Source organism: Corvus cornix, chromosome 1 (genome assembly GCF_000738735.6).
Source record: "Corvus cornix cornix isolate S_Up_H32 chromosome 1, ASM73873v5, whole genome shotgun sequence".
NCBI lineage: Eukaryota > Metazoa > Chordata > Aves > Passeriformes > Corvidae > Corvus > Corvus cornix.
Window position 1 is genome coordinate 57,339,760 of NC_046332.1, and position 27,680 is coordinate 57,367,439.

Consider the following 27,680-nt stretch of genomic DNA (forward strand, 5'->3'; position numbering starts at 1 on the left):
TGCAGGGGGCGCCGGTGGCGGCGCCGGCCGGGCCGCCCCGGGCAGGAGAGTGCCCGCCCCTCAGGTGAGCGCCGGGGCGAGTCCTGGCGGCGAAACAAGCGACGGGGAGCGGGGAGGGCGCCCGGCGCCCCCGCCCCTGCCCCTGCCCGTGCTTCCTCGGATGTCCCGGCGTGGCCGGAGGGTGGGACCCCCCGTGCGCGCCGTGCCACTCGGTGACCCTCGGAGAGGGCGAATGCCGAGTTCTGAACGCAAGGACAGCGAAACCGGGCGGCTGCGGGCGTGGGTGGCGTGCCCAGCCGCTGCCCCGTCCCGGCCGAGGGCTCTGCCGCTCTCCCCTGGGAGCGCAGGATGTCTCTTCGGGACTGGACGGACGGCACCAGATGCGACGGGCTCCTTACCTGTATGCTATTCCTCCATCCAGTCAACCCCATGGTAACTATCCATTAGCGCCAAAGCGCTGGACAGTTTTAGTGAGTGCATCTATTGCTTTCCAGTGGTTTTCTCCTAATAGCTTAATTTTCTTATTATTCTATTCATTTCTGTCTTTGTGAAAGAGCAGCCCTTACTTCTGGGGAAAGAAAGGGTCAGTTTTCCCTTTTCATCTCAGATTCTGGCAGCTCACACAATCTCGAAATGTCACCACGTGTTCTGAATTGTGGGACTTCGAAATTATTGTGGCTTGTATGTAGTCAGTGTTCAAAATAAGTGTTTAAATCACAGCAATACTAAATAAAACACACAACTCCTAGCTGCGTGGACCAGATTAAAAATAAGAAAGCAATCAGTACTTGTGGCTTCCATATTCCCACAATGCTATTTATATTTCCAGAAAGGGAACTGACATCTCTTAACATGCCAATATAATGCCAGAGTACCTAAATGCAAAACATTTATTGAGGAAAAGTAAACAACTGTACAACCTATCCTACGCTGCTGATGCCTTGCCACAGTCTGAATTTCATATAGTCCAGAGTATCCCATTTCTTTTATTGGGATTTTTATTAGTAGTAGTGTAGGGGTAAGCAAATATTTCCATGAAGCCTTGGAGTTCTTGTGGCTCAGTTCTGTGTTCCTGCACCAGATACTTCAAATACACTTCTACTGCCCACCTCCACATAGGACCAAGTCTAGAGGTTATATTTTTTAAAATATCTAAAGTAACATTTAAAATTTTGAACTATTAAGTTATATTTTAAAGGAATTTGATCAAATTACCTGCATGCCCTATTAAAATATTAATAAGGCCTAAATCATATCATTAATACCACATCTCAAAAGAATTGTGAAAGGACTAATTAGTCCTTTCACAGCTAAGGAACTAAATTCTAATTAAGAACTAAGGGCTAATTCTGTCTTACCTCACTCTTCACCTGAGAGGGAGTTCACCTTTTTTCAAAACATGGGATCAAACTTGAGCAGGTGCAAATATGCATTGCTCTCAGGGAGTTAATTTAGGGCACAGCTAGGAAGAAAGATAGTTAAGAGCATTGTTTATGGACACTTTGTCTTTCCACCCTGCTTTCTTCCTCTTCCCCATCTTAATTTCAGGAATAGCAAATTATGCCAGAACATGTCTCGCTGTAATTCCTTAATTCTTTTGAAGGTAAATGTCACTTGAATATCACGAGGGGACAACAAGACATAGTTTCCTAATTAATGCTAACATGTATTGCGCCTAATAGTAACTGTGATTTGAGGAACACTTGGTGCTACTGGAACACAAGCAAGACTGACTACATTTAACTCAACTGAATTAAACAGTGCTGGCTGAACAATGGTAGTTACTGTTAGAATAAATACAATTCTCCAGCTTCTGTTCACTTCTGGAGTTTAACTATGAGCACTGGTTGCTGCACACTTTCTGCACTGTGCAGAGGGCATCATGCATCTTCACCTGGGCTACTCCATTGTGATCTTCCTCACTCCTGACTGTCCAAACACAAAAGTGTGGTTACTAGGAAAGAAGGCACTAGCCTTTCAATACCAAGCAAGTCTCTTTCATCATATATTGGTAAACTTTAGAGTGCTATGGGGAAAAAAAAAGTACTAGGAATGTTCTCTCAGCTTACGTAATGTGAAGATTTTAGTAGCAATAACATAAATCTGCAAATGATAGTCAATGTCCCACAAGAACAGTTCAGTGAGAATACGAGAACATTTTTTCTGTGAAGTACATAGTGGATTCTGTGAAATTACAGGCTCTAAAGTCTGCAGTGGTCTAATGTTTACAGAGTTCTCCAAAATAGAGAAACCAAGTAAGTGTTAAGTATTGTTGAAAATACATGAGTTACTCATTCATGTTAGCGCAGAAGGTTGTTTCTACAAACATATACATTGCCCAGGCACAAAGACAGTTTTAAAGATCTCACCATTTCCTCTTGTTCTTCTTTTCAAAGATATTAATAGATAATCAGGGTCCAGGTCCAGCCTTTACTCAGATAAAGCTGCCTAAGGTAGCCATGAAGTTCACCTCAATAAGGACTTGCAACTTGGCTTCTATCCCTTCATCTCACAGCTGAATTTCTCCCAGGTGATCGATGTTAGACTCAATCTGAGAAATATGGGATAGCACATTTCAGCTGAGTGACCCACAGCTACGAATACTGTGGCACGAATGGTACCACTAGACTTGTGCAAGTTGGGCTCTTGAACAATGTGTGCGGCTATATGCAGCCATTAAGAACACATACAATATGTGCATGCACTGTGTCTTTCGCTTGAGTTTCACACTTCTTAGTAATGATCTTAAATTTCCTAACCGAAGCAAGGGAGTAGAAAGCATAAAGAAAGGTTGGCATTTAAAAGAAGATACTCAACTGATAAAACACAGCTCTGCTGACGTCATTTGTGCTACTGCAATTAATATCAGCTGATGAGCTGACCTTTATATTCAATATATACATACATATTTACACTGTGATATTGTATACATTTAATATACATATATACACTGTGATAACATTTTAACTCAACCAAAATGAGTCCCAATAATAGGATATATGTCGCTAAAATGTATATGCAATGTAGAAAAAAAATCCAAATACACATGCACTCTAGCTGCAATGGAGATTATATTTTATAATACAGATTACTGCACTATTTGATTTCAGTCCTAAAACTGAGTCCCTTTGTAACAAGCATATTTGCCTCTGTTTTCCTAAGTCACTTTGGCATCTATAAACTAAAGTGTAAAACTTTTCTATCCTTCACCTCAGAAAGTTGTTCTGAGGGAATTTAAATCAATAGTGTGTCAGGTTAACAATGCATTATTTATCATGTTTAAAAGATTTTATTGAATCTTTCCTAATTGTGGTGGTTAGTGATAACTATGTTTTTTAACTGGGCTCCCCCCTCTGAACAAATTCATTTCAGATTTGCCTGTCTGAACTCCCTCTGCAGATCGAGTTAGTGATACTATTCTTTCTTGACTTCCTTACTTAGCAAAGAGGAAGCCAAAATATAACAACATGTATCCACACCACTGATAAAGAAAGTAACTACATCACTTGTGGCTGGGTTGGGATTAGCCAAGGGAATCCTGTAACCTGTAGGCTACAATGTTAAGGAAATTATTAAAGTATTTTGTATGCTTCAGAGTGAAAAGGTCCAAACCAGTGCAGGTCATAAAAATAGACTGATGCTTTGCAAATATGTTAGGACTTACATATGCATTTCAAGAGAAAGGTAAAGCCAAGACTCGAGTCTCATATAAGATATGAAAGTTGAGTCTAGAGCTTTGTAAGTCATGTGTTATGTACATTTTTACTACAAAGGCACCAAACCTCTCTTGGAAGAATGCAGGGTGAGCCTGACATTTTAAGTCACTTTTATTTAGCTCCGTCATGGGGTCTTACACAACTCTTACTGGATTCAGGAAGAGCTTTTCCATTAAAAAGTGCCCTGTGAGTTAAGGAAATTTGCAGTAGTACACAGACAAGTCCAACCCCAATAGGCAAAGGACTTGTGGCTGCATTTAATGTCCATCACTCATTTCTCAGAACAACTATAGGAAGAGCACTTCTCAATAATCTGACAATTTACATAGATTATTAACTTGCACAGATTCAAAACCTGCAATAAATAGTTTTCCCTATCCTTCTGTTCTTTGTTCTGTGTTTTAAGAGCAGGGGAGAGAGGTTTGTGTACTATTTTTTTCCCTTTCATCATTCAGTTCTTCACCTAAATCTCCCTTTGCCCCCATTATCATAAAAAGCCTGCTTATGAGCAGATGGAAAGAACAATGTGGCTCTTGCCACAAAGACCATGTATTTTACCAGCAGGTTACTGGGTAAAGGATTGAGTGGATCAGCTGAAATTAGAGTCTTGTAAAGGAAATCGGTGCAGTGGTTAACCTTAAAACTGCATTCATGGATGTACTGTCTAACAAATGCAGCAATGAAATTATAAACATGACCCAAATCCTGGCCCTTACTGGGGGAGGGGGAAATGGAGAAAAAAATAAAAAGATGTGCTCCTTGTTTATCTAAGCCCTGCGTACAGAAGGAAATGGGCTTGGATGCTTCAGCCAGGACTCTGCATTTCCAAGCGGAGAGGGGCTGCAATCCATCTGCCTCCCGAGTTTCAGCTGAGTTTTGGATGACGGCAGCAATTTAAATGTCACTGTTTAATAGGACAACGCATTCGGAGGAATTGACTTCGCTGCCTTCCTCCCACGATGTCTTCATCTCTTCAGGCAAAAATCTCGGGTTTCCCTTCCCTGATCCTTTCAATGTTAGCTCCGTGTTACCGGAACACACATACAGCTGTTTTCCCTATCACAGCTGCGTCTCCGGCAACAGTTTCGGGGCTTGAGGACTGCAGAGGGCAGCGAAGGGGGATGCTCAACTTAACAACAAAAATGAGGACAGTAAAAATATATTTGTGAGGGCTACAAACCCTAACAAGGAAGAGAGTGAACTTAGTTCGTTGTGGGTATCTCCAGGGCTCAGCTGCTGCTTTCCCGAGAGTGCGCACACCAAGCCACACAAAGTGTGGGTCTCCCCCGTCTGCTCTTTAAAACTGGGTTTACAAGTAAAACCTGGAACAACGAAACGAGTTAGCAAAACATGGTACAGCCATCTAAAGGGGAGCTTGGCAGTGGCACGGATCCATGCTTCATGTCGCCTCGCCAAGTTCAGGGCCAGACACAGCCTAGCCTTGACCTCTTAGATAGCCTGAAATCTCCCAAGCAACTACCCAAAGCCTATTTTTAGCCCTCCCTGCCTGATGTGTGCGTGTGTGTGTTTGCACAATGGAGAAAAGCCCAGGAGCGGGAGCAGACTGCCCTGAAAAGGGAAATCTGATTTTATCGCCTGCTGAGGATGCCGGTGACATGATTTCCTTTGGTTGGAAGGAGGGTCTTCGAGTTGCTTAAACAAACCGCAAAGGCACCGCAGCGCAGCTTTCCTTCTGGCCAGTTTGGGCATTCCTCTCCCTTCGTAGCGGCCCAAAGGAACGCACTTTCCCCACACCCCACAGACCGTGGTGGCAGCAGGGTACCCCCAGCCCCGTCCCGCTTTGCCGCCCCGGTGGAAGCGATTTCCAGCCTATCTACGGAAGAAAAAGGGGAGAAAAGTGTGTGTCTCTTTCTGGAAACTGCCTCCCAATTCTGCTCGGACACGTTGCTTTTGCTATGCTAAGAGAAGGCATTTAATGGTGTCAACATCCAACCCACCCCCCTCGGCAAAGTTGAAGGCAAGGCTCTCGGTGCTAATCCTAGGCTTTCCACCCGGGCAGTGAAACTCAGAACGGGCAATGAACTCCCCGTCTCCCAGAGGGACGACCTCGTCAGCAAATGGCCAGACACGGCGGGGGCGAAAGGCTCCCACCCCCCGCTCCCCGCGAGGAGGGGACGAGCGCCGGCGGCCGGGGTCTGGCGTGGAGCGGGGTCGGAAGAAGGGAAGAGGGGGGCTGGAGGGCACAGATGAGGATGATAGCCCGACCCCCCGGCTGAAAAATACAGGCAGGAAAAAGGGTAGGAAACGCCTGTGCAAGGCACGCATGTACCTACCAGCTCCTCCCAGGCGGGGCTGCGGGCGCTATAGGAAGGGTACCCATGCTCCTCCATCACCCCGCAGCAGGTCCTCAACCTCCGCGGGGAGAGCGCCGACGGGCAGCGGAGCTGGGTCCGCCGGGCTGCACCTCCCTCCCGCCGCTGCCGCTGCTCCGGCTGGCAACGCTTCCCCGGCGCCGCTCGTCCTCCCCCACCCCGGCCCCGCTCCTCCCTTTTCTCCCCCGGCCCTGTCCAGGCCCCCTCCTCCCTCCCCGCCCGGCTCCTTTCCCTCCCACGGCCACCGGGCTCAGCCCCGGCTCCCGGGGGAGCCGGCCTGCAGCTGCCGCGCCGCTCACATCATCGCCGCCTCCCGCCCCCCGCACGCCCGCCCGCCGCTGTCCCGGGCGCCCCGCACGCCCGGCCCCCTCCCGCCCGGGAAGCCCAGCGGATCACGGGCAAATCGCCTTGGGCGTAAGCCGGTTTACGGCCGCTCCTGCTGTCGGCGTCGCGGCGGGGCCGGCGGGCGAGGATGCTCCCCGCGGCACGGGGGGAAAGCCCCTCGGTGCCCCGGGAGCCGCTCCTGGCCCGCCGGGACACGCCGGCTCCCCTGGCCCCCAGGCTGGCCCCGCTGGCCTCGGTGCGGGGCCGGAGTGCGGGGTCTGAGGCCCCGACGGGCCCGGCTGTGTGTTGCGGGGCGCCCCGGAGGGAGCATTGCTGCTCCCGCATTACCCTGCCCCGAGCCGAGCCAGGAGGGGGCCAAGGTCAAGGTCCTGGTGTTGGGACAGCCCTCTGGCTCCACTCCTCCGCGAAGGCTCCGAGAGCGCAGTACTGGGCTTTTAACACACTTTGGATGCTAAATTGAGTGTTAAACTGCGCCTCGTTCCCCCGCAGCGGCGCCGGGTGGTTCCACGGTCGCGTTAAGACAAACTGCCGCGAGCTGGGACACGGCATAGCCACTGTGGAACAGACAGCACGGATGTGCAGGCCATGTCTGACACAGGGGGTTCTAATTTCCAGGGCCACCACGCCTACCTTATGGAGTAGCAAGAGTTCTCTGCCCTCCATTACACCTTTTTATTAATACACAGTGTGTATACTCTAACCTTCTCAGTTTACTAACTACCAGCATCCCCTTGAACACCAGCCAAAGCATTACAACTCTTCAAGTGGTTGTTGTATCTCCTCTGAACTCAACACTTTCACTCATTTGTTTCTCCTTGTTGTTGTGGAATTGCAGGATATGTGAAAAAGTAGGACTGGAGGAGAGAGAGAAAAAATGAAGCTCAGTCATCCAGAATAATGGTGTCCTTCACTCCGCTTTCAGTCTGCCCTTTTGAATTTGCAGCTACCATGTTTGATTACAAAAAGTTATCTTCAGATCATCTGCGTGGTAAGTGCAAAGATGGAAAAGAAATCGCATTTCACAAGAAACAATAAAGGAATTTGTATTTGTACTAGTTTTGGTTTTATATATCTTTATTTTCTTTGTGTTTTAAAGCTTTTTCACACCAAAAAAAAAAAAAAAGGGCACACTGACATCTGAGCCTTAGCTTTTGCAAAATACATGTATTTACAAAGATGTGGTAGCACTATTGGTGAAAAAATATGAATATTATCTACTCATTTAACTAAGGCTATAGAAAACTCCCATAAAGTTAAGATGGTGTGCCACTAAGCTAGGCCCAACAGATTACCACAGCACCTCAGCTCATTTGAGGAACTGAAATTGCTGCATTTCTTCCAGATGTAGAAAAAGGAACTATTTTTGTTGATAATAAGTTTATCAGCAGTGTGTTGATGAACTGCCTTGATGGTAAGAGTGTAACCTCAAAAGGAAGAAAACAAGATGACTTAGGGCATTTTGGGTTTTGGAAGACAGCTTTCTAAAGCTAATGGTGAGCAACAGTTGCCCAAGGACGTCTGGTCTCTTTCACTTTGTTCCATGAGTATGAGAGACTGCTGAGGAATGTCATACTGTAAAGGGCTTTACACTAAGTAGGAGCATCAGAGTAAGATTAGTCAGCTCCCCTGCTTTCCTCATGATGCACCAGAGGATCTCACATGGTGGTTGTTTATACCTCTCGACATCTGGCCTCTTTAGCCTTGGTCATGCTGGAGCTTTGTGGAGAAAGTCACCTGCCACGAAGTATATGTTATGCTAGTCTCTTGCATTTCCTTGCTTGCTGAACCACAAAAATTGAGTGTCTTAAAACTCTAAGAGTCTTGAAGTTACTTCTTCAGTTCACACACTGTACATCCCCTTTTGCCCTGAAATTCAGATTCTCACTGTGCCTCCAGCCCCATTTTCTGTTTAGTGTACCCTGAATCTTATACCTGTGACTAGATATGCAGTTGTGTTCACCTCATTTCATCCCCCGGAGTTCAAAGCTTGGTTTCCATAAGTGGAAAGCTAGTATAGGCCCCAGAAGATTATGACAACCTACTTAAGTTGAAGGTGTGTTTCAAGGTCTTGTTGAATAAGGACAGGCATCAGTTGCTGCACAGATCCTGCTGGGTCTAAGTGAAAATCTCTGCAATACAATTCAGTTCAGCCCTGCCCTTTTGGGCTCCTGAGTGCCAAATCTGATTTTTCACTTCTTTCTGTCAAGGAGACAAAATTCTGTCTTTGCTAAGGAGCCCTGTCCTGTGTGATTTCCCTCTGCTCACTGAGTCAAAGAGCACAGCTCCTGATGAGACTGAGGTCTTACTGCTGCTTGGCTGAACTGGCTGAAAATCACAGGCCAAGGAATTTGCTGTAAAATGTAATTCTTTCAAAGCCAACAAAGAATTTGAAGACAGATGTCAGAATCACAGGATTATTGGGGTCTTTTTTTCAGGGGGACACTGCCACATTTACAGAGGGCAAAGGGAACTGAATTCAGGCCCAAGGCAAGGATGTGACAACCCATCCTTAAGGGGAAAAACATGCCTAAGATTTGTTGCTGAGGGGTAGAGGAGCTGCCTGCCAAAACAAGGAGTGAACAGCTGTTCCCTTGAGAAAATGGGAAGTTGGGCTGGGAGAAGAACTCACTGGAGGCAGATCTTTGCAATTGGTTCAGGAGCTGACATTGGTTCTCCTATCAGGTCTACCAAACTGCATCAAAACATCCCCAATACAGCTTGGGGGTTGATTTTATTTCATTCTGATTTTTTGATTTTGTTCCAAGTCGTGTTGTTTGCTTGGATTATTTTGGTTTGTTTTTTTGGGTTTTTTTCCAATTTTTTCAACTCAGTCTAGACATTAGGGGTTGAATTTCTTGGTAGTAGTCTACTCTATCTACTGTGTTCAAAGATGCCTCATCTCCCTCTCTCTCTTTTGTTCCCTGCCCTTAATGACTCAGGGAAAATTGGAACAACAAAGCAAATGTTTCATTATTGACTTTTTTTTTACTTGAAGTGCACTGAAAATAGCCTGAATTTTTTAAGCAAAATATTTTGGATATATTTGACACACTGAAACATACGGACTTTGATTCCAGTGCTGTGGTTGGATGTTCACAAGTAAGCCCCCACCACTTTAAACATTTCCACTCTCTGGGGGTGCAAAAAGGAGCATTACTTTTTTTTACTAAGTTGAGGTAGAAAGGCATTAAAAGAATGACCTTTTTAATATTTTTTATATTTTTCTGTATTTTCCCACCAGCATTGCTTTTAGCATATGACATAGCAAGTATGCACTAACTCTCATCAATTTATGCAAACATGAAACTTCCATTTTTACTTGGCACATAGTATCCAACCTAATTTGAGTAAATTCTTCCAGGTAATGATGTTCTTTATTCTTTTTGCTGTAAACATTCCAGTTGGTCTTTCTTTTCTTTCTGTTAAATAATTTTGCATAACATTTGAAGGTATGCTTTCATCAACATGGTAGTTGGGTAGTTTCTGCCAGCCAGACAAGTAGTAACAACTTGCAGTGGGTCATTAAAATGATAAATGTATTAAAAGCAGAGCAAAATGCACATACTTCTCTGGTAATCCTTCAGGTAGAACTGAAGTAACAAAATGAGTCATTTTAAAAAATAAAAGTATGTTTTTTCAGTAACATCCTGATTGTGGCCTTGAAATCCACTACTTTCTGTTTGTAAGAGTATCTAAACTATTGAACAAATTCTGCATTTCTCCCAGTTTACAGTGCCTACTGCTTGGGACTCACATTGGCACATGAGAAATGTTTTTAGTCTACAGTTTTCTTTCATAGACTTCCTCCAACATGTGCATTCTTCCTCATTATTATTATTCCTCTCATTAATCTAATAACTGCATCAGCACATACCTAACTGTAAGCAACAGGATGCTTTTAAACAATTCTCTTGATTTGTGGGTTTTACAAGTGGGAAACTTTTATGCAGCTGGAAGAAATTTGTCTATTTTCTAAATGAAGTGCTTTAGAAAGAAAGAAGTCATTGAGAAAAAACCTCTTGGGAAAAAGTGTTTTACTGGACAGCAGCAGAGCTATGGAAGGACAATCCACCATCCATTTCATTTCCTTCCCAGCATTTTTATTTCCCCTCCTAAATTCCCCACCCCCTGCCAGTGTCAGCACCTCCTGCTTGTTCTGCTGGCATGGAGAACCATCTCAACACTTCCTTCTCAGTGGCAACATCAGGGAGTAATGTTGCTGAATGGTATTTTCCCTTATGGACTTTATTCTGAGACATCTGGGGTGGGGGGGGGGTGTTTTGTCATCCCACCACTTTGACTGCCCTGACTTTCTGCTGAAGTTGCAACAGATACCCTGAAAAGTCAGAAGAGAAATGACATGAAAGCACAGATGGCTGCAGATGGTGATTGCTCAAGTCACTGCTAACCTTCGTTAACCATGTCTGCCAGTGCTCCTGGTGATATTGGTGAACCAGGTTTAAGACATTCTAGCTTCATTTCATAAAAACATCTTTGGAAAGAGTAATTCACTCCAATCTCTTAGATCCCTGATGACCAGGACTTTAGATCCTTCCTAGATGATGTAGTTAGTGAATGTTCTAAACATGCTGCCTGCAGTTTGCATCTCATTCCCCACAAATATGTGAAAACCATTCCATGCCTCTTCACTAGTAACTTTTGGTGGGTTTAGAAGTTGTTGTCACACACTTCTACTCTCAACCAACCTAATTTCATTCTCATCATTGATCTCAGCTCACACTTACAGAGATGTTGCTTGTGGCTTGCTTGAAATGTCGTGCCCATTGGATACCATGCTCCAGCTGAGGCCTCACCTTATATAACATCAGCCTGAGTTTTCCCAAGTGTGATGAACATACACCTTGATTGATCATCCTGACCATTGATGAGGATATTCAGACATCCTTCCTGTTCATGTGTAAAGCAGGACTTTGTCCTGGTGGCATCTCTTTAGATCTGTGAGCACCAGGGAATATTTCAGGTGAAACAGGATTTCCTAGGAAAATATCACATCAGCATCAAAAGCTACAGTGAGTCTACCCCATCCACAGGCCTGATTTGTTTGACATTATTTGTCCTTGAAAAGCCTGTATTAGTTACACTCCTCCCTGTTATCCTCTAAGTAATTAGAAATATTTTAGTTCTATTTTGTGAGGAATTTAAGTTTATGTGATGGATCAGTAATTCCCAAGTTCCTTCTTTTTATCCTTTTTTAAAGTTTCACTTCATAGTACAAGAACTGAAATGATTAAACACAGGATGTGTTCTAACCTCATTTTTACATATGAGCCAAACACCTCTGACAGAGCTTTGCATTTGTGGTTGCCCACTTTGGGATGCCTGGCACAAATTTTTTTATCTGTTACTTTGAACTCATTGATACCTTGCAGATGCAACTTTTTGACAAACATTTATTCTAAAAGCGAAAGACAAATGACTAGTAAAGCATAAAGGTTACTGATGTGATACTTTAAAATCACAGAAACATGAATAAATATACTACTTCTGAAGTGCTCAAAAATGAAGTAGAGGTTTGATTTAAGCAATCTCTAAACAACTAAAGAAAAACAGGAATGGGAGAAAAGAGCTTTGCTCCTAACACTTAAAAAGGAGGAAACAGGTGGCAAAATTATTTGTTTGGAAAATGGAAAGAATTTAGCCCACTCAACAACTTGGCACTTAGATGGAGCCATTTCTTTTATCCTGTTCTAATAAGCACAGTATTGTTTTCCAATTACAGCAAATCAATATTTAAAGTTCCTAATTTGGTAATTTTTCTTTTCTAAGTCTATCAAGGTATGCATTCAAATTAAAATTAAAACAGATCTTTTTTTCTCCGACTCCCTGCTTAATAGAGAAAAGAGACAGAATTTTCCCAGTGGAGTTTTATTGCTTGCACAAGTGAAAGGAAGAGGCAACTAGATGTGTGGAAGTGGTGGGTGAGTATAAATGCATTTTTGTGGCCAATCTGAATAAGTAACATGATGGACTTGTGTCCATGGTCCTGATCTTCTTTGGAGATGAGCTAGGGGACACTGAGACAAATACTGTGGTCCTAGCAGAAAAGAAAAAATTAGATTCCCCAACAGTTGGTGGATGTAGTGCTGAAAACCAGAGTATTTCTGTGGCCAAGCCAGTGAGGTATATGCTTACTTTTAAAGACATGGTTTGTCCCATGTATTTCACTTCCAGCACATGCTGAAAGAACATAGTGTCAGTGGGGAACCCTACCAATTGACAGATTTCAGAAGAGAAATATTTGCTGTATAGAGAAGGTATGAAAGGAAGAAAGATGTCTATGAGAAACAGAGCAGAGAATGAAGGATGTGCCTGTTTACTTTTCTAAGATGATACATTTCTCTGACAGTAACAAATAAAATAAGTTTGTTACTCCACAAAGACCAGTATTAAGTGAAACAGATGCTTTTAGCAATTGAGTCAAGTATAACAAGATTAAAATAATTCTTACTATAAATCCTATGATTTAAATTCAATTATCTCAGGGACAAATTGCTCCACAAAGTTTTTCATAGATTCTATTAACTTAATGTGGAGTTGAAATTCTGGCATTGCTCTAATAGTCTTCCCACATTACTTTCAAGGGATCCCATCAGATGGTTTGCATAGCTATTTTTACTTTTTAATAAAGGGAGGATGTCACAGGACTTACCAGAAAAGAAAATAAATTTTTGTTATTTTATCCTTATTTAAGCTATATTTCTAATTTAAAGAAATAGTCTTAATCCACGAAACCGTATGGGAGAACTCCAAATTACCATTGGTTAGATGTAACCAAGCCTAGTTTAGATAAATGAAAAACTAAACAAAAGGGACATTTGTGTATGTTTTAGATTAGTAAAGCTGAAATGTACAGGGGTGAAGACTGATGCTAATGGGTCCTGAACATGCCCATCATTGTGTCATTTACTGCAAAAGTTCCATCTGAATAATATTTGTTTTTAGGGAAAAACATTTTATTGTCTTACTGAAGATTTGCGCAGTTAAAATTTTTATATTATTAGTACTACAATGAGGTGTAATAAGCAGGTATGTATTGCTACTAGGGACTTGCAGCTTTAAGGAGTTTATTAGTAGAATTTACCAATCTTCATCACTGCTGCCAAATAAAAGCATATCCAGGCATGTATACATTTACCCCCTCCTTGATATTTTAGGACCAACCATATTCGCTAGAACCTAGTTGGTCCTAAAATCTTACTTCACAGGATGGTGATGAAAGGCTTGTGAGATTTTTTGTACAATAATGGAAATCTCTTGTCACTGGATGGAAGAATTCTGAGTGCTGGTGGGTTCTGCCAGCCCTGCTCCAGAGGGTATGGAGTGATGGGAAAGGCAGGTTTGTCCTCCTTGACTGCTGGGATGCTGTGCAGCATGGGAGACAGGTCTATTTGCTTGTGTTACTGTGAACAGATCCACCAGGCTGTGAAATATCTGAGGAGCTACAGCTTCCCTCACAAGGAATGGAGCAAGGCAATGCTGACTAGCAAATATACTTTTGACTAGGCGAATAGCAAAAGGGTAGAGGACAAAGTTTGGAGATGCTTTATGCTCTATGTTTTTCTGTACTACTACAGTGTAGGAACAGTTATACGATTTACAAGCAACTTTTTTTTCCTGTGTGAAGTTTGTGAAACTTAGAGGGGGTTTCATGTTTGTGACCTGGTGAGTGAAACTATGCCGGGCGGAAATGTTTGTGGTTTGAATGGAAAAGTACCAACCTGATGAACCTAAAAGAGACTGAGCAGCTCCTGGTCAGCCAGATTTATTAGGCAACAGTTTCTAAGATGAAAGCATCTGAATCCCATGGAGTTAGAAAAAGGCAACCTTTAAGTGAGAATATTTGTAGATGTCAAGAAGACCAAGGGGATGGTAAACCATGAAAATGGCAAGTCATTGAAATAAATTATTTGGATTGGCTGGTGAGATGAACATAAGCAAATGTATTTCTAAACAGAAAAATGCAAAATTCTGCACTGAAATAAAAATTTTGTAGGAAATATTTATTTTTATAAGGGATTCCTTATATAGATTGTCTCCATTTTGAAAAAGTCTTGGGGGTCATCGTCATTAATCAGCTGTGTAAGTTTACAGACAGAATCAAATGGTAAATTAGATTTATGAGTAGAATTTCTGGTGCTTGTGAGGGATATTGCCTCTGTGCTTGGCACTGAGGTACACACAGCTGCATCATGGCCTCTGGTTCTGTGGTCCACAGTCCAAGACAGATGATTACTGTTTAGGAAGGGTGCAGGGAAGAGCCTGCAAAGCACCTGAAAGACCACAAAACATTCTTTATAGTTAAAGACTCAGGAAATTTGTCCTGATTAACATGAGAAGTTGAAAGATGACTTAAATCAAAGCTTGGAGGTCACAACACAGGAAAAAGGGCAAGAGGTTTCTTCACTGTATGTATGAGCTATCAGAAATTCTATCTACTTTAAGTTTGAAAGTAGGACTAGATAAAAAGACAGATTTTAAACCAATAATAAAGTAATCATTGGAATAACACACCAAGGTTTGAGTTCAAAAATTTTAATCTGAAGACTGTGTGCTGTTCTCAAAAAGTTCTCATTCAAACTCAAGTGTATCTTACGAGTTGCCTTATAGAGAACTAAATAATCAACCACCACTTTTCTATGTATGTGTGTTGAGTTTGCATGGCCAGATTTTGGTAGCAATGGGGCTACAGGGGTGGCTTCTCTGAGAAGATGCCAGAAGCTTCTCCCATGTCCTGCAGAGCCGATGCCAGACTGCTCCAGGACAGAGGTGCCGCTGGCCAAGGCTGAGCCAATTGGAAATGGTGGTAACACCTCTGTGATGACACATTTAAAAAGGGAAAAAACAGTTATTGTGCAGGTGTAACTGTGGCTGGAGAAAAGTGGGGGGACATGTGGGAGACTAACAGCCCTGCAGATATACCCAAGTCAGCAGAGAAGGAGGAGCAGGAGGTGCTCCAGGTGCCGGAGCTGAGATTCCCCTGCAGCCTGTGGTGCAGACCATGGTGAAGCATCTGGAGAGAATAGCCCACACTAGAGCAGGTTTCCTGGTAGGACTTGTGACTCTGTGGGGACACACATTGGAGCAGGCTGTGCCTGAAGGACTGCACCCCGTGGGAGAGTGACCCACGCTGCAGCAGTTTGTAGAGAACTGCTGCCCATGGGATGGACCCATATTGGAGAAGTTCATGGAGAACTGTCTCTCGTGGGAGGGACCCCACATGGGAACACAGTAAGGACTCCTCTCCCTGAGCAGCGGCAGGAACAACATGTGATGAACCGACCAGAACCCCCACTCCCTGTCTCCTTGAGCCATTGGGGGAGGAGGTAGAGCTGGAAAGGAGGGAGGGGTTGGGGGAACGCATTTTAAAGTTTATTTTACTTCCCATTATCTTGCTCTGATTTTGTTAGTAATAAATTCAATTAATATTCTCAATTCAAGTCTGTTTTGCCCATGATGGTATTTGGTGAGTGATCTCTCGCTGTCCTTATATCAAACCACGAACCCTTCATTATATTTTCTCTCCCTTGCCAAGCTGCAGAGGAGAGTGACAGGGTGGCTTTGGTGAGTGTCTGGCATCCAGCCAGGGTCAACCCATCCACAGCAAGTAAAATCTCCTGCAGCATATATGGTGTATAATCTTTTCTGACCAGATAATCATCAGGGAATTTTCTGAGTTTATAATCATGGAAATATAATATATCTTCTGTAGGTTAGGAAAAAACCCTATTTTATTAGAGCAAATAAGGGCATACAAATATCCTTATCCTGTCACAAAAGCAATCTATTTTGTCATTAAAGGAGGTCTGGGTCACTATAAAAACCAGAGCACTAAGAATTGTACAGCTGATGCACGTTTTCTGCATCTTCCATCTTACTCTCCCGATGATATCCTAAATAGGAATGATTGAAGCTGTCTTTTTATCAGATATGACACTGATGAGGGTGTTTGTAATTCTCAGTGAAGAGCAGATGTTAAGATGAATTGTCTTTAGTTCTCTAACCACAGAGTTGTTTTCTTGGTAGACTACTCAGACAGTGGTTCTGTGATCATTAAATACCAGCTCTACACAGTTACATCATTTATCAGTACAAATTTGATAAAAATCAGGCAAGAGCATATGATTACATTTCACCTGGTTTAGCCAGAGCACACAGCACAGTGTTTACATTCACTTTACAATTTTATGTTGATTTTATGCTGGCTTCAGGAAGACAGCGTGAAGTTAGAGTTGCCTAGGCAGAGAATTCTTGCTCTACATTAAATCTACGTTAATCTGCTAGGACAAAATTCTCACTTCAATTTATTGTTAACAAATTGGTGGAATGACTCTGCACCCATATAACGCATTCTTATGATTACAGTGGCTTTGAGATTTGACACTAAGTACCCAAAAAAACGGATTCACTGTGTTGTTAAACCACATCTTGAGAGCCAAATTGAACTGAGAGTATAAACAGAGACACCAAAGAGTAATCTCGTTGCGCCTGCTCTCCAACCACAAATGCCAAGCCCTGGGATACCTTTGAATTTGCCAGTGATTTCTAAAAAGAAAAAAAAGAAAAAAAAAAAAAGAAAAAAAAAAAAGAGAAAAAAAAAAAGAGAAAAAACCAAGGAAACTCTTCAGCCATAACAGGAACACTTTCAGGAAAAGAACTGGAAGTAAGGATGGTTTACTTTGACCTTGTTCTTTCAAAGTCAAGTTGTATGTCTTTAGATGTAGAGCACTATTTGGAAGAGGTTAAGTTCCCTCCAGTTTGACCTACACTGAGTTTCGTGGTTTGGGAGGGTGCTGTGTGAGCTGGGCACAGCAATTAATTTTAAGGATGGTAGTAGTCTTAGTAAATGAATGATGTAAAAGAATGAATAACTTCTTTGTCAGCTGGCTGAACAATTTTAGAAATCATAAAGATGAGTTGGTTGGAGGTTGGGTCACAATGATTATATTATTATTCAAAGCCGAAAGAAGCCATGGTGACAAAGACTTGCTTTGAAATTAGCTTGGAAGGGAGTGTTCCATAAAACCCAGGCGATACAAGCATCAGTGTGGTGAGTGTAGGAATGGATTTTGGCAGACTGATTTTTAAGGAAGAATGCCTTGGCCAGTCTGGGATTACAATATCAGGATTTACAGTGTAGGAAACATGAGAAACAAGGACTTCAAAAAGACTGGACAGATAGTGATGCAGTCTTTGTGGTGTAATTCTGGAACGAGACCACTTATCTTCATGGAGGTAGATGAACATATTTCTGTGATAGCCAGATCAGGTTCTGTATCATTGCTCTACATTTTGAAAATTAATTTTAAAAACCTGTTTCAGGGCATGAAATAGCCCAGAAAGGGAAGCGTCACCCCTGATTTGCTGAATTTCACACATCTTTTATTATGTGAATCCACAAATGTTGATGTCTTTATGAAGAGACATTAACCTCTAGGTAGATAGAACAGTAGCATGCCAACTCCTCAAACCACAAAATTCAGTGTTACTAGGTAATCTTCGAAGACCTCCAAAAGCACCACTTAATAAAAATATGCAGGAAGTCTGATGGCCTTTTTCTTCTTTTACTAGGAGATTCAAGAGCTCCCATTCTCTTGTAGTTTCAGAATGCAGTCTCTCATACACTCATACAGTACATAGAATAAATCTTGCCTATTTTTTTTGGCTTATTTTCATCCCACATTGAGAAAATACATAGCTAAAAATACTTCAGGATGCTTTCCAGGGAATACCACCCATGTGTCCCTTAAGAGACTCTTCTTTAATGTTCCTTAACCCACATGGTATTCAGCGTTTCCCGTGACAGACTGTGCCTCCATAAATAAGCCGCATAAGTTCCTAGTATGAGCTGTGCACTGCATATGGTGGAATAATTGCCTTAAATAATGTTGAGGCTACGAAAGGAAGCAGTCATAGAGGTAGGCAATGCCAAAATTAAGGCAGTCTGTGCAAACTCAATATGGTCCTGTTGTGCAAAAGCCTAGTCTAAGCCAGTCTCTCATCACATGTTTTTTCCTCCTGATTCATTCCAGCCGCAGGTACATCCAGCTATTCAGTGGATGGGAAGCCGCTTGGTATTTCTTGATATTCATCATTTGTAGTAACTCTTCTTAGTGGCTTGACATATTACCTTATACTCGCCATCCAAAAAAAGGGAAGTCAGTCAGCAGGAACGTGGCTGACTTGACAAACAAAATTGACTCTGATCCTGTCTGCATACCTTCCCTCTCTGGTGTGGTAAAGCTGGGTTCAGATCATCTACACTTTAAGGAATTTCCCTGCCATGTTTTTAAATGCCTCCCTTCAAACAACAAGGTATTTCTAACAGTGGACAGTATTATGCAACCCAGGCCTACAGATGCTACCAGCTGTTTTTCTGCCTCAATTCCAACCTAGGAATTCCTCACCTAGTATTCACAACTGTGATAGCAAGGAAAACTTGATCCTTACATCAGCAATATCTGTTCTTGAGCCGTATACCTTAAACTACCAGGTGGAGTTATTTTCTTGGGTGAAGCATAAAATCCCATTTCCCAATGCACCGAAGCTCTTCAGTGAATATCCCTCCTTCCATCATCCTTCTTGGCTTCAGACAGCCAAATCCTATAGCATGGGTTCCAGGGAGAAGCAGACTTTCATCTAAATACTAGGTCTGTGTTTTTGCTATGAGCCGGTAACTATCAGTACCAGGCTGCAGAAAAACATCCCAACACCCAAACCCTTTGAACAGGGCATAAAAGACATTCTGTTTGAGAAATCAATGGGAAAACAGATGTCTAAATGGGTGCAAAGTGGTGCTGCTGCTATTAACGATGCAATGATTAATGATCCCAAGTATTTGGGATACAGTTAACCCTTTTCATCAACTCATCTAGGCATATAAATAGAACCTGCATGATTTGACATCTTCCTAAGCCACACCAATAGCCTGTTTTGCATTGGGTTGCAACAGATTCAGACACTGACATGCAGAACTTTACAGAATCTCCCTTTGCATCAAAATAGGCAAAACATCCCCATCACTTCCCCCTCCCCCAAACCCACTAGGCTAATGGCAAAAAAATATAGAACCATAGCTTTGAGCAGCCTCAGAATCACTGCTCTGGTTGTTGCGATCTTTCTGTTTGGCCTCTGAAGGGGTGAAGTTGCCCTTTCACACATCTTCTGTGGGGGCGTGAAGAAGACGAGCCCTACCAGCCTATTTTAAGTCCAGTGTCTTTGAGACAGATGAGGCTTTTTGGAGGAGGGAAAGAGAGCTGCCAGCTTTGCTCTGAGCTGGTGTTTTCTACCTAATGATATCAAATGGGTCTTCAAACAGGGCTGTGCACAAGCTGTAAGATGGTTTCCCTCCCCCCCCCCCCCCCCCCCACTATTTTCATAATCTGGTTGTTTACCATGAGATCAAACATATTGCTTATTTGTATCATACTATCTCAGATACGACTCCTTTGAAGTGAACCGGTTTACAGAGTTCATCCACGTGTGTCTGTAGCCTCCACTTTCTCCAGGAGCCTGAGTAATCTGCAGTTACAGGGATAAGATGCCTGATAATTCTCCCTCCAAAAAGACGGGGTAAAAGCATGCAGAGTCTGCCTAGTGCTGATAGCAATTTTATACGTTGAATTGCTGAAGCTGAGGAAGCTGCAGCTGCCAAAAAATGGGAACATTTTTAAATTAAGACACCACACAGACCCAGGAAAATTCTCACTTAGCAAATGAAATGAGGACAAACAGCAAAAGAGAGGTACTTCATTACTGATTTTAGCAGCTAACTTTCCCTCAAGGGTGCATCAGGTTTCTTCCTTATTTTCAAATCAACTCTCCCGCTAGGTGTAGAAGGGAGGAGAAGTCCAAGACCTCAGTCATCCATTCAAAGCTGGTTCATGCCATAGGTGTGCGTGGGAAGATCGGTCCCATCACTCCGACCCTCGTTTTGCCATAGAAAGGCAAGACTTCAGCACTCTTCACCTTCTGTACTCACGCAGAGTGGCATCTCCTTTCACACTTCCTCCTGCTTCCATGTAGCTGGTGCTTTTGAACTCTCCAAAGCACAGTGTATGACTGAGCTGCTGAGGGTTATCACAGGGGACTGGGACTACAATGTAAAAGTGGCCGAGGCATGCAGTTATTCAGCTATATTTATCCTGATGGGAAGTGGAAGTAATGAGGAGAGGCATGCTGGTGGAACTGAGCAGCAGGAAGGAGATGACATTTTAAAGGAGGGAAAATGCAAATGGGAGTCTACTGAAGGCTAGGTAAAGGGAAGGGAAGACAGGACTGAACAGAGAAGGAGCGTATGTATCCAGCAGAGAGAGAGCTGTGGTGTTGTGCTCTGTTCCTCTGCATAGCTTTCCCATCAGCAAAGAATTGAAGAGAGTATATAGGTTTCTTTTTCACATACAGCTTTCTAATTCACTCAACCATACCATTCCTTTCCACTTCAAGTAAGCAAGTGAGTACAAGAAGACCAAAATAAATGAGAAAGTAAGAAAGACACACTCTTTCACACTCTTAGGATCATCAGACTAAATGTATCATTTCTGCAGCTCCATAGAAGGCAATGAAGCTGAAATTACTTCTTCATGCATGGATTACAGTATTGGATTACAGTATTGCATAGTGATTTTTAGGCATCCATAAAATGCAGTGTAAATAGTTTATGCACAGTCCTAAGGGCGAGGTGCTTTGTTTGTTCACTTCTACTAGATCATGGTTATTCTGCAAGCTCAAGGAAATATTTGATTGAAAACTTTAGTACAAATGAGGGAATTGTTTTGAAAAAAGGGTGGAAAAGAGCTGCAGAGTGATAAAATGTAAGTTGAAAGAACCTCCATTTGAAGAAAGCTGGAAAAATAGTTTAGAAAAATACAGTAGAATTGTGCAAGCCCAGGTAGTACAGGTTTAACAAGTAAAGTTCTTGTATCCATTTTTATTTGTTCAAGACAGGAGAAAATTAGAGAGACATGAAAGGCAGAAGAGACATCATGCCAGACAACTTTCTGATAGGTAATGGAGAATCCAAACTTGCTATCTTGTGCTCTTTCTTAGCTTATGTCTGCCATCCGTGAGATTTTGCTGTACGTCACACCTACGTGGACTCAGATCTTCTTCCTGAAAGAATAAAAAAGTTCATTGGGGTGGAGGACAATTGGAAGTCGGTAATCTTTAATATGAAAAAGACTTCGAATTCAGGTTGTTTCATACAAAGTAATCAAAACAACAAAAAAAAAAAGGCAAAAAATCAGATTAGCAGGATAGAAACATAAACATTGAGCATGATAATAACAGATTTAAATTAAACACAAGTACATAAGGAGGCTAAACCTTCAGTCACAATCTGTTGCATTAGTGTAGGTACACAGACTAGCAAATTCTGTGGTGTCTGGTTCTTAAGGAATAAATGTCACTTTGTGTCCTCTGACTGCATCTGAAGTCAATAAATCCATCTGCTGCCTTTCATGCATGTAGAATGCATTTTCATCCCCTCCGAGCCATGTTTGTTGGCCAGCTTGCTATAAATAAATGACCTGCATGACACATTCATATCCTTGAATTTCAGCCATTAATTTAAGTATGCATACTGCAATCTCTCCCAGGTACAGGAGGAAAGAGGAGCACAAACAGCAACAGTCCTAAGGAGCTCCCCTTGCCATTATAGGTTGTCAAATGTGATTTTAAAATATTTGAGAAATGATAAATAAAGACAACAGGTAATTTCAACAAGACCAGTCTATTTTAATTTCTTTTTGTGATGCCTTCTCTCAGAGCTCCTGTTAGTGCCTCTGTAGACTGAGGGGAATATGGAGAATAACATACATCTCCTTCCATTAAATGAATGCAACACCTTTATTCCATTGTAATATGTTAACTTGTCAAAACTCATCATCTTCATGCTACACAATCAAACACTCCCTGATGCAACACAGTACTGTGTTGTCACCCAGCTCACCTAGAAGAAAAATTCTGCATAAACTATTTTATCCCCTTTGTTGCTTTGCCTTGCCAAATTTCCCCTTTAGAAGATAATGCCTGTGAGATGTTAATTGACATATTGTTTGGAAAAGTTCTGAAGAAACCTCCTGCATTGATTCAGTCCTAACATACTAAATTATTTTTTATTCTTCCCCATCTGCATGTTTCTTTTGATACAAAGCATATTTTCTCTTTTTTTCAGAGAAACTTGAATTTCATTCCAATTTTGAAGAAATTCAAGCCAACCTGCTGTCAATAAAGAGTGTCCCATCTTATTATAGATGGGATATAAACTAAACAGAATTAGTGGTCTTTAATATTGCACAAGTAGTATGGTTGCTTTTCATCACTTCATGTGGGCATGATTTCTTTTTTAGAATAATGCTATTGCTAAGACACCTACACAACTCCCCTCTTGACTTGCTGAATTTCTAACTTACGTTTTATATCAGGTTGTTTGGCATAGAAGCAGACTGAAGAGAGAATACTTTTCAGAGAAAAAATGCTCTTCTCAATCAGAAGTATAACAACAGTCTGGGTATTCCTGTGCTGTATGACTGAAGTTTTGTCTCTTTGTTCGCATCTTTGGCTAGAACTGAAATATCCTCCACAAGAAATTGTGGATCTCAAGGGAGAAAAGAAGGGAAGAGACTACAAGCTATTATTCACCAGGATGTTACAAAAATATCTTCCATGTGTCAAGTGGTACAATGTAGGTGGTGCAATTTGGCATTATCTTGCCTCGCTACTCGTCTATCACCACACTTTTAAAAACTATCCCTGTCCTTGGCATGGTGTCTACACACAAAGTGATTTCACTTTTTACTTTCCTGCAAAACAAATCCAGATTTCAAAACAATAGAAGCAGCCCAGGATAGGACTGACTAATCTTTACTAAAATTTGTACACTGATATATAAGTATACATATAAATGGGATTCCCAAGTTTTTATTTCATAGGTACTGATAGAAAGAGAAGTTTCTGTTTTAATAAACTAAAGAATGAGTTCTCAAATCTTTGCCACAAAGGTTTAAAGAAAACCCACACAGTAATATGGAACTGAATTTAGAGGTTTAAATTAGACCATTAGCAGAATTGACTATTTTACAATCTACTCCAGAAAGCAGTAGGCAAAAAGCTCTCATGGAACTTTGTCCTTCCATGACTGACATAGCAATATGGGCTCTTGTTACCCGGGCAACTGATCAACAACTTCACCTTGGCTGTAAATGAAATGTCGGGAAGAGATGAAAAAAAGGAAACAGGAAGGAGGGAGATAATTTGAATAGAAAAGTAATAATGCCTAGGATCATGAGCAGGCAAGTAGTTTTAGTTTTTCATCAGTACAAGAGAAAGGACTCGATTTTTACAACATGACAGTATAAAGTGGCATTTAAAGGGGTGCCAAGAGAGTTTCAAAGCCCTTACATATCGAGTCTTACTAAAAATGCCAGATTCAAGTTATGTAGAGGAAAAAGGGAATATTTTGTACAAAACAAAACATGCAGACATTATCCTCTTCTGGCAGTAGGGAAGCTTTCAACCTGAGAAAGTCTAGATCTGGGACACAGCTTACTGTTGTGAAAACACACAGTATTTATTTTAAAACTACTGGATAGCACTGGAGTAAAACTTGGGGTTTTTCAACCTTATGACAGTGGCTCTCTGATCCAAAGAAACTGGATATACATTATATATTTACCTGAATATTATCAAAGTTACAATATTAGGGATACAATTCTATTCTTGTTTCTCATTCTGTCTCCACTCCACAAGCCTGGATTGATTTTTTTAAGCTCTTTTACAGCAGTAAAGTCCGTGGGAAACTGTTTTTTGCCTTGCACTGTAGAGAGCCTTTCACCACTAGGGCACAGAGGTGTGATTCTAGGAAAAACTAGGTCAGTATGAATCCAACTCTCCAACTCTCTCTCACACTTCTAAGGAGACTAGAGTGGGAAACAAGACAGTAACTACAAATAGTGTGGGATGCCGTCTTTAAACTAAAAGCTCACAGAGCAAGTGTGGTTACGTGTGCACATTCTATAAGGGATCTGATCTTGTACCTCTTGGCAAGGTAACTGAGAATTTAGAACAATGAGAAATTAAGATAATAATCAGTGGTTTAAAACCCCACTGATTGAAAGGTGCCTTATCTTTAAAAGGTTGCTTTAGGTCCTAAAGGGATTTGCTGTTATTCTCCACTATCATCAGTAATTCCAAAGCAAGCAAGCGTACTGTGTTATAACTGTTTCCAGATGATATAAGTTTTGCAGGAATGGAAAATACTGCAGAATACAGGTGACGGAGCCCTCTCAATTATTTGATAAGCTAACTATGAAAGCTTTAGGGCAGTCATGTGCAAAACAATACTTTGAAGAAAGAAGGAAAGCATCTGAGGTCATGGAAGCTAGAGACTGAACACATGCTATCAGCTGGATCCTTTTAGTAAGGGTGGACACAATCTTTACTGTATCATCTCTGACATTGGTACAATGGTCACTATAATATAGTAGTCAGCATTGACACTGGCCTGAACACTGTGGACATCTGCTAGAGTCACAAAAAAGAATCAAAAGGTTACAAAACAATCAGAATGAATTGTTCCACCATCAAAGTTAGCCTTAATTTCTGATCATTGGAATTTCTTGCATCTTTCTGTGTAGGAAGAAAGACTCGTCTCCAACTAAATCACTATTCCATGTAATGGGAATTTGAAATTGTGATCAAGAAAAATCAAACCTTTTGTTAGTCAATCCTTTAAGAAGATTGAACACACTGTGTTATTATTTTACTGCAATGCCTTCTTTTTATTCTCTTGACCAATATAGGCTCTTACAATATGGTTTGGGTTTTTTTCTTCTGGGAGATAGAAGGGCCGAGGGGCTCTTTTCTGACATTTGTGCTTTGGCTACAGTTAATGCAAAAGGATCTCCTTGTGCCCCCAGTGAGGAGGAAAGCTGTGATAAAAAGGTGGGGCCTGTTGCTGAAAATGGTGCTTATGTGTTTCTTTCCACTTTTATTAATCCAATTATTTTAGTGTGTGTGCTCTCAGACATGTGACCTCAAGACTAAGGATTATCCTGTGAAGGTTTATGCACAAATTTGACTTGATGCACTGCAAATTCAGAGACAAGATGTTCCTGCTCAGTATCACCAAACAATTTCTTCGACCCCAACCTTCCCACTGTCTCTGTGTAGAACCTAGAATGCCATTGCAAATACTGGTATTAACATTAAAAAGCTTGCAATACCTCCAAGTTACCCTTGGCCCTTCTGTGGAGATTAGTTCAGAAGTTTTCTTGGGGTTTTGGGGGTTTTATTTTCAAACTAAGCACTGGGGACAAAACTCTCCTGCTTTGAGGAACCCAAAGCATGGACCTGACTTCTGCAGATTGTCTGCTCTGAAACTGAGGAAACCTCAGTTCATGGACACAAGTGTTGTCAGCTGAGAGTTCATTTGCAGGATCCTCTCTCCTTTTTTAACTCTGCTTAACTCTATGACTGAAATAAGGACAACAGGATCTCTTTTTGGTTTTAAATGCAATTTATTATGTAATTGTTGCTCAGTAAATGAGTTTACATGGGATACAACAATACAGAATTTCAACTGTACTTTAAAGTCTGTCTTGCAAATCAGTGTCATGTTGCTACTCGTTTGGGATCAGTGCTGTCAAATATTAACAAAATACAGGAAATATGTCCTTCTTTTTCAGGAAATGCTTGTATCATTGAGTCAGTAAAACTGTTTCAGCTTAAGAGAATCAGATTTAAATACCACTTAGAGACATGGCTAACATTCATAAAACCAATAAATATTAGTGGTATATTAAGTGTTTGCTCAAATTCAGAAGCTAACAGATGAACTACCTCTGTGTTAGTCTTTTTCTTTCCATATACAACATGATATAACAGCTTGATGAAACATTTGTTATTAAACATTTCTGAAAATATTTTCAGGACATATATATTCTGTACAATATAGCAATTTTGGGTGTTGTGCAATACTGCACATTACATATATATATATATGTTCTTTGTCTATTATGGGTGTGTATTCCTTGATAGCTGGGGGGAGAAAAACAAACAAAAGAAAGCTTCTGCTTTACTGGATAAAAAATATTATTTCATTTTCACCAGCAGATATCATGTTTCTTGGTGTTGAGTCCTAAGACACTAAATTTATTTAAATTGAAAATATATGTGGTATCACCAAACTGATGAAACTTCTGATAGTAACCCTATACCTCAGACTGTCCCCTTTTCCTGTCTTGTAACTAGAGACAGGCTATAAGATACAGGCTGGATTCTTTATTACAATTCGGTTTTGCTGTAAGGAAGAGGCTAATGGGAATGTCACACTTTTAGTTCCCTTCATTAGGTCTACGTGCTATTTACTGTAACTGCTCCTCTACTTTGTCCTTCTTGCCATGGGCTAAAGGATCATTCTAGTCCCACTGTCCACTGACAACATCCTAGCATTTATACCTAGGAAACTATATGAAAAAGAAATAAAGAATAACAATGTCGGATCTACAGCAGCCAAGGAGCTTTATTTATTCTCCAGCCACATTTTGGTGATTAGTGCAATCACATTTATTGCTCCAGCAGGTCTTTTCCAGACCTAAACCAGAATATTTTGTGTCCTTCTCTTGCTTTGGAGAGACTCAACAGTAATTTTCCAGATATTATTTCCCTCTTGCATTTGTCTGTCATTTTGCTTCTCTCTCTTCCAGGTTATTTCACATATTCTGACATAATCCAAGAAAACAACAGATGGCAATTTCATCCAAGTGGGTGTTATCCACTAGGACTGCAGAAGAGGAGCTTGTTTTCCAGTAACTTCCTGCCTTTCAGGTTAAAAGTTACAGAACCTACTGCAGTGCTCTAATGTGAGTCTCAAATGCAGGTTAGGGTTGGATTGTCTTAGCCAGAGAAAAGTCTGCTGTTTTCAGTAAGATGAGATGGAGCCCTGCCCTCGAACAAAATTTTGAATCCAACCTCACTGACTAGTCTTGGATGTGGAATTTCTAGTGTGCAATGCATGAGTAGTGATAATGCAGTCCAGCAGAAGAAATGGAGGTAGTATAAAGAAAAGTAGAAGAATGTTAAGAAGTTGTGTGGTTATGTGGGAAACAAAAAACAGTTGGCAGATTAAAGGGCTTGGAAGAGAAGCAGTAAAAGGAGGAAGGGAAGAGAGAAGGAACAAAGAAGGAAAGAGAGGAGGGTGACACAAAGGAGAGAAGCAGCAGAGAGAGAAGGAAGGAAGGAAGGAAGGAATTCAGAAGGAAGGAATTCG

At 41.5% G+C, this 27,680-nt stretch overlaps 1 protein-coding gene and 1 long non-coding RNA gene across 4 annotated transcripts in view; one reads left to right on the top strand and one right to left on the bottom strand.

Moving 5' to 3' along the window:
• The window catches only part of DGKH (diacylglycerol kinase eta), a 168,890-nt gene extending 162,693 nt beyond the window's left edge, over positions 1-6,197 (bottom strand). For both annotated transcript variants that reach the window (XM_039568131.1, XM_039568122.1), the window contains exon 1: positions 6,011-6,197. In XM_039568131.1, the coding sequence (XP_039424065.1) occupies positions 6,011-6,067 (57 nt within the window). In that variant the 5' untranslated portion in view covers positions 6,068-6,197. The remainder of the gene's footprint in view (positions 1-6,010) is intronic.
• LOC109145485 lies at positions 1-27,609 on the top strand. 2 transcript variants are annotated; one of them, XR_002046872.2, is made up of 4 exons: positions 1-432; positions 7,230-7,382; positions 12,250-12,333; positions 27,118-27,609. It is a non-coding gene; the product is annotated as an uncharacterized LOC109145485 (long non-coding RNA). The 2 variants fall into 2 exon arrangements; XR_005604054.1 differs by lacking the exon at positions 1-432 and adding an exon at positions 5,760-5,974.
• The last annotated feature ends 71 nt before the right edge of the window (positions 27,610-27,680 follow it).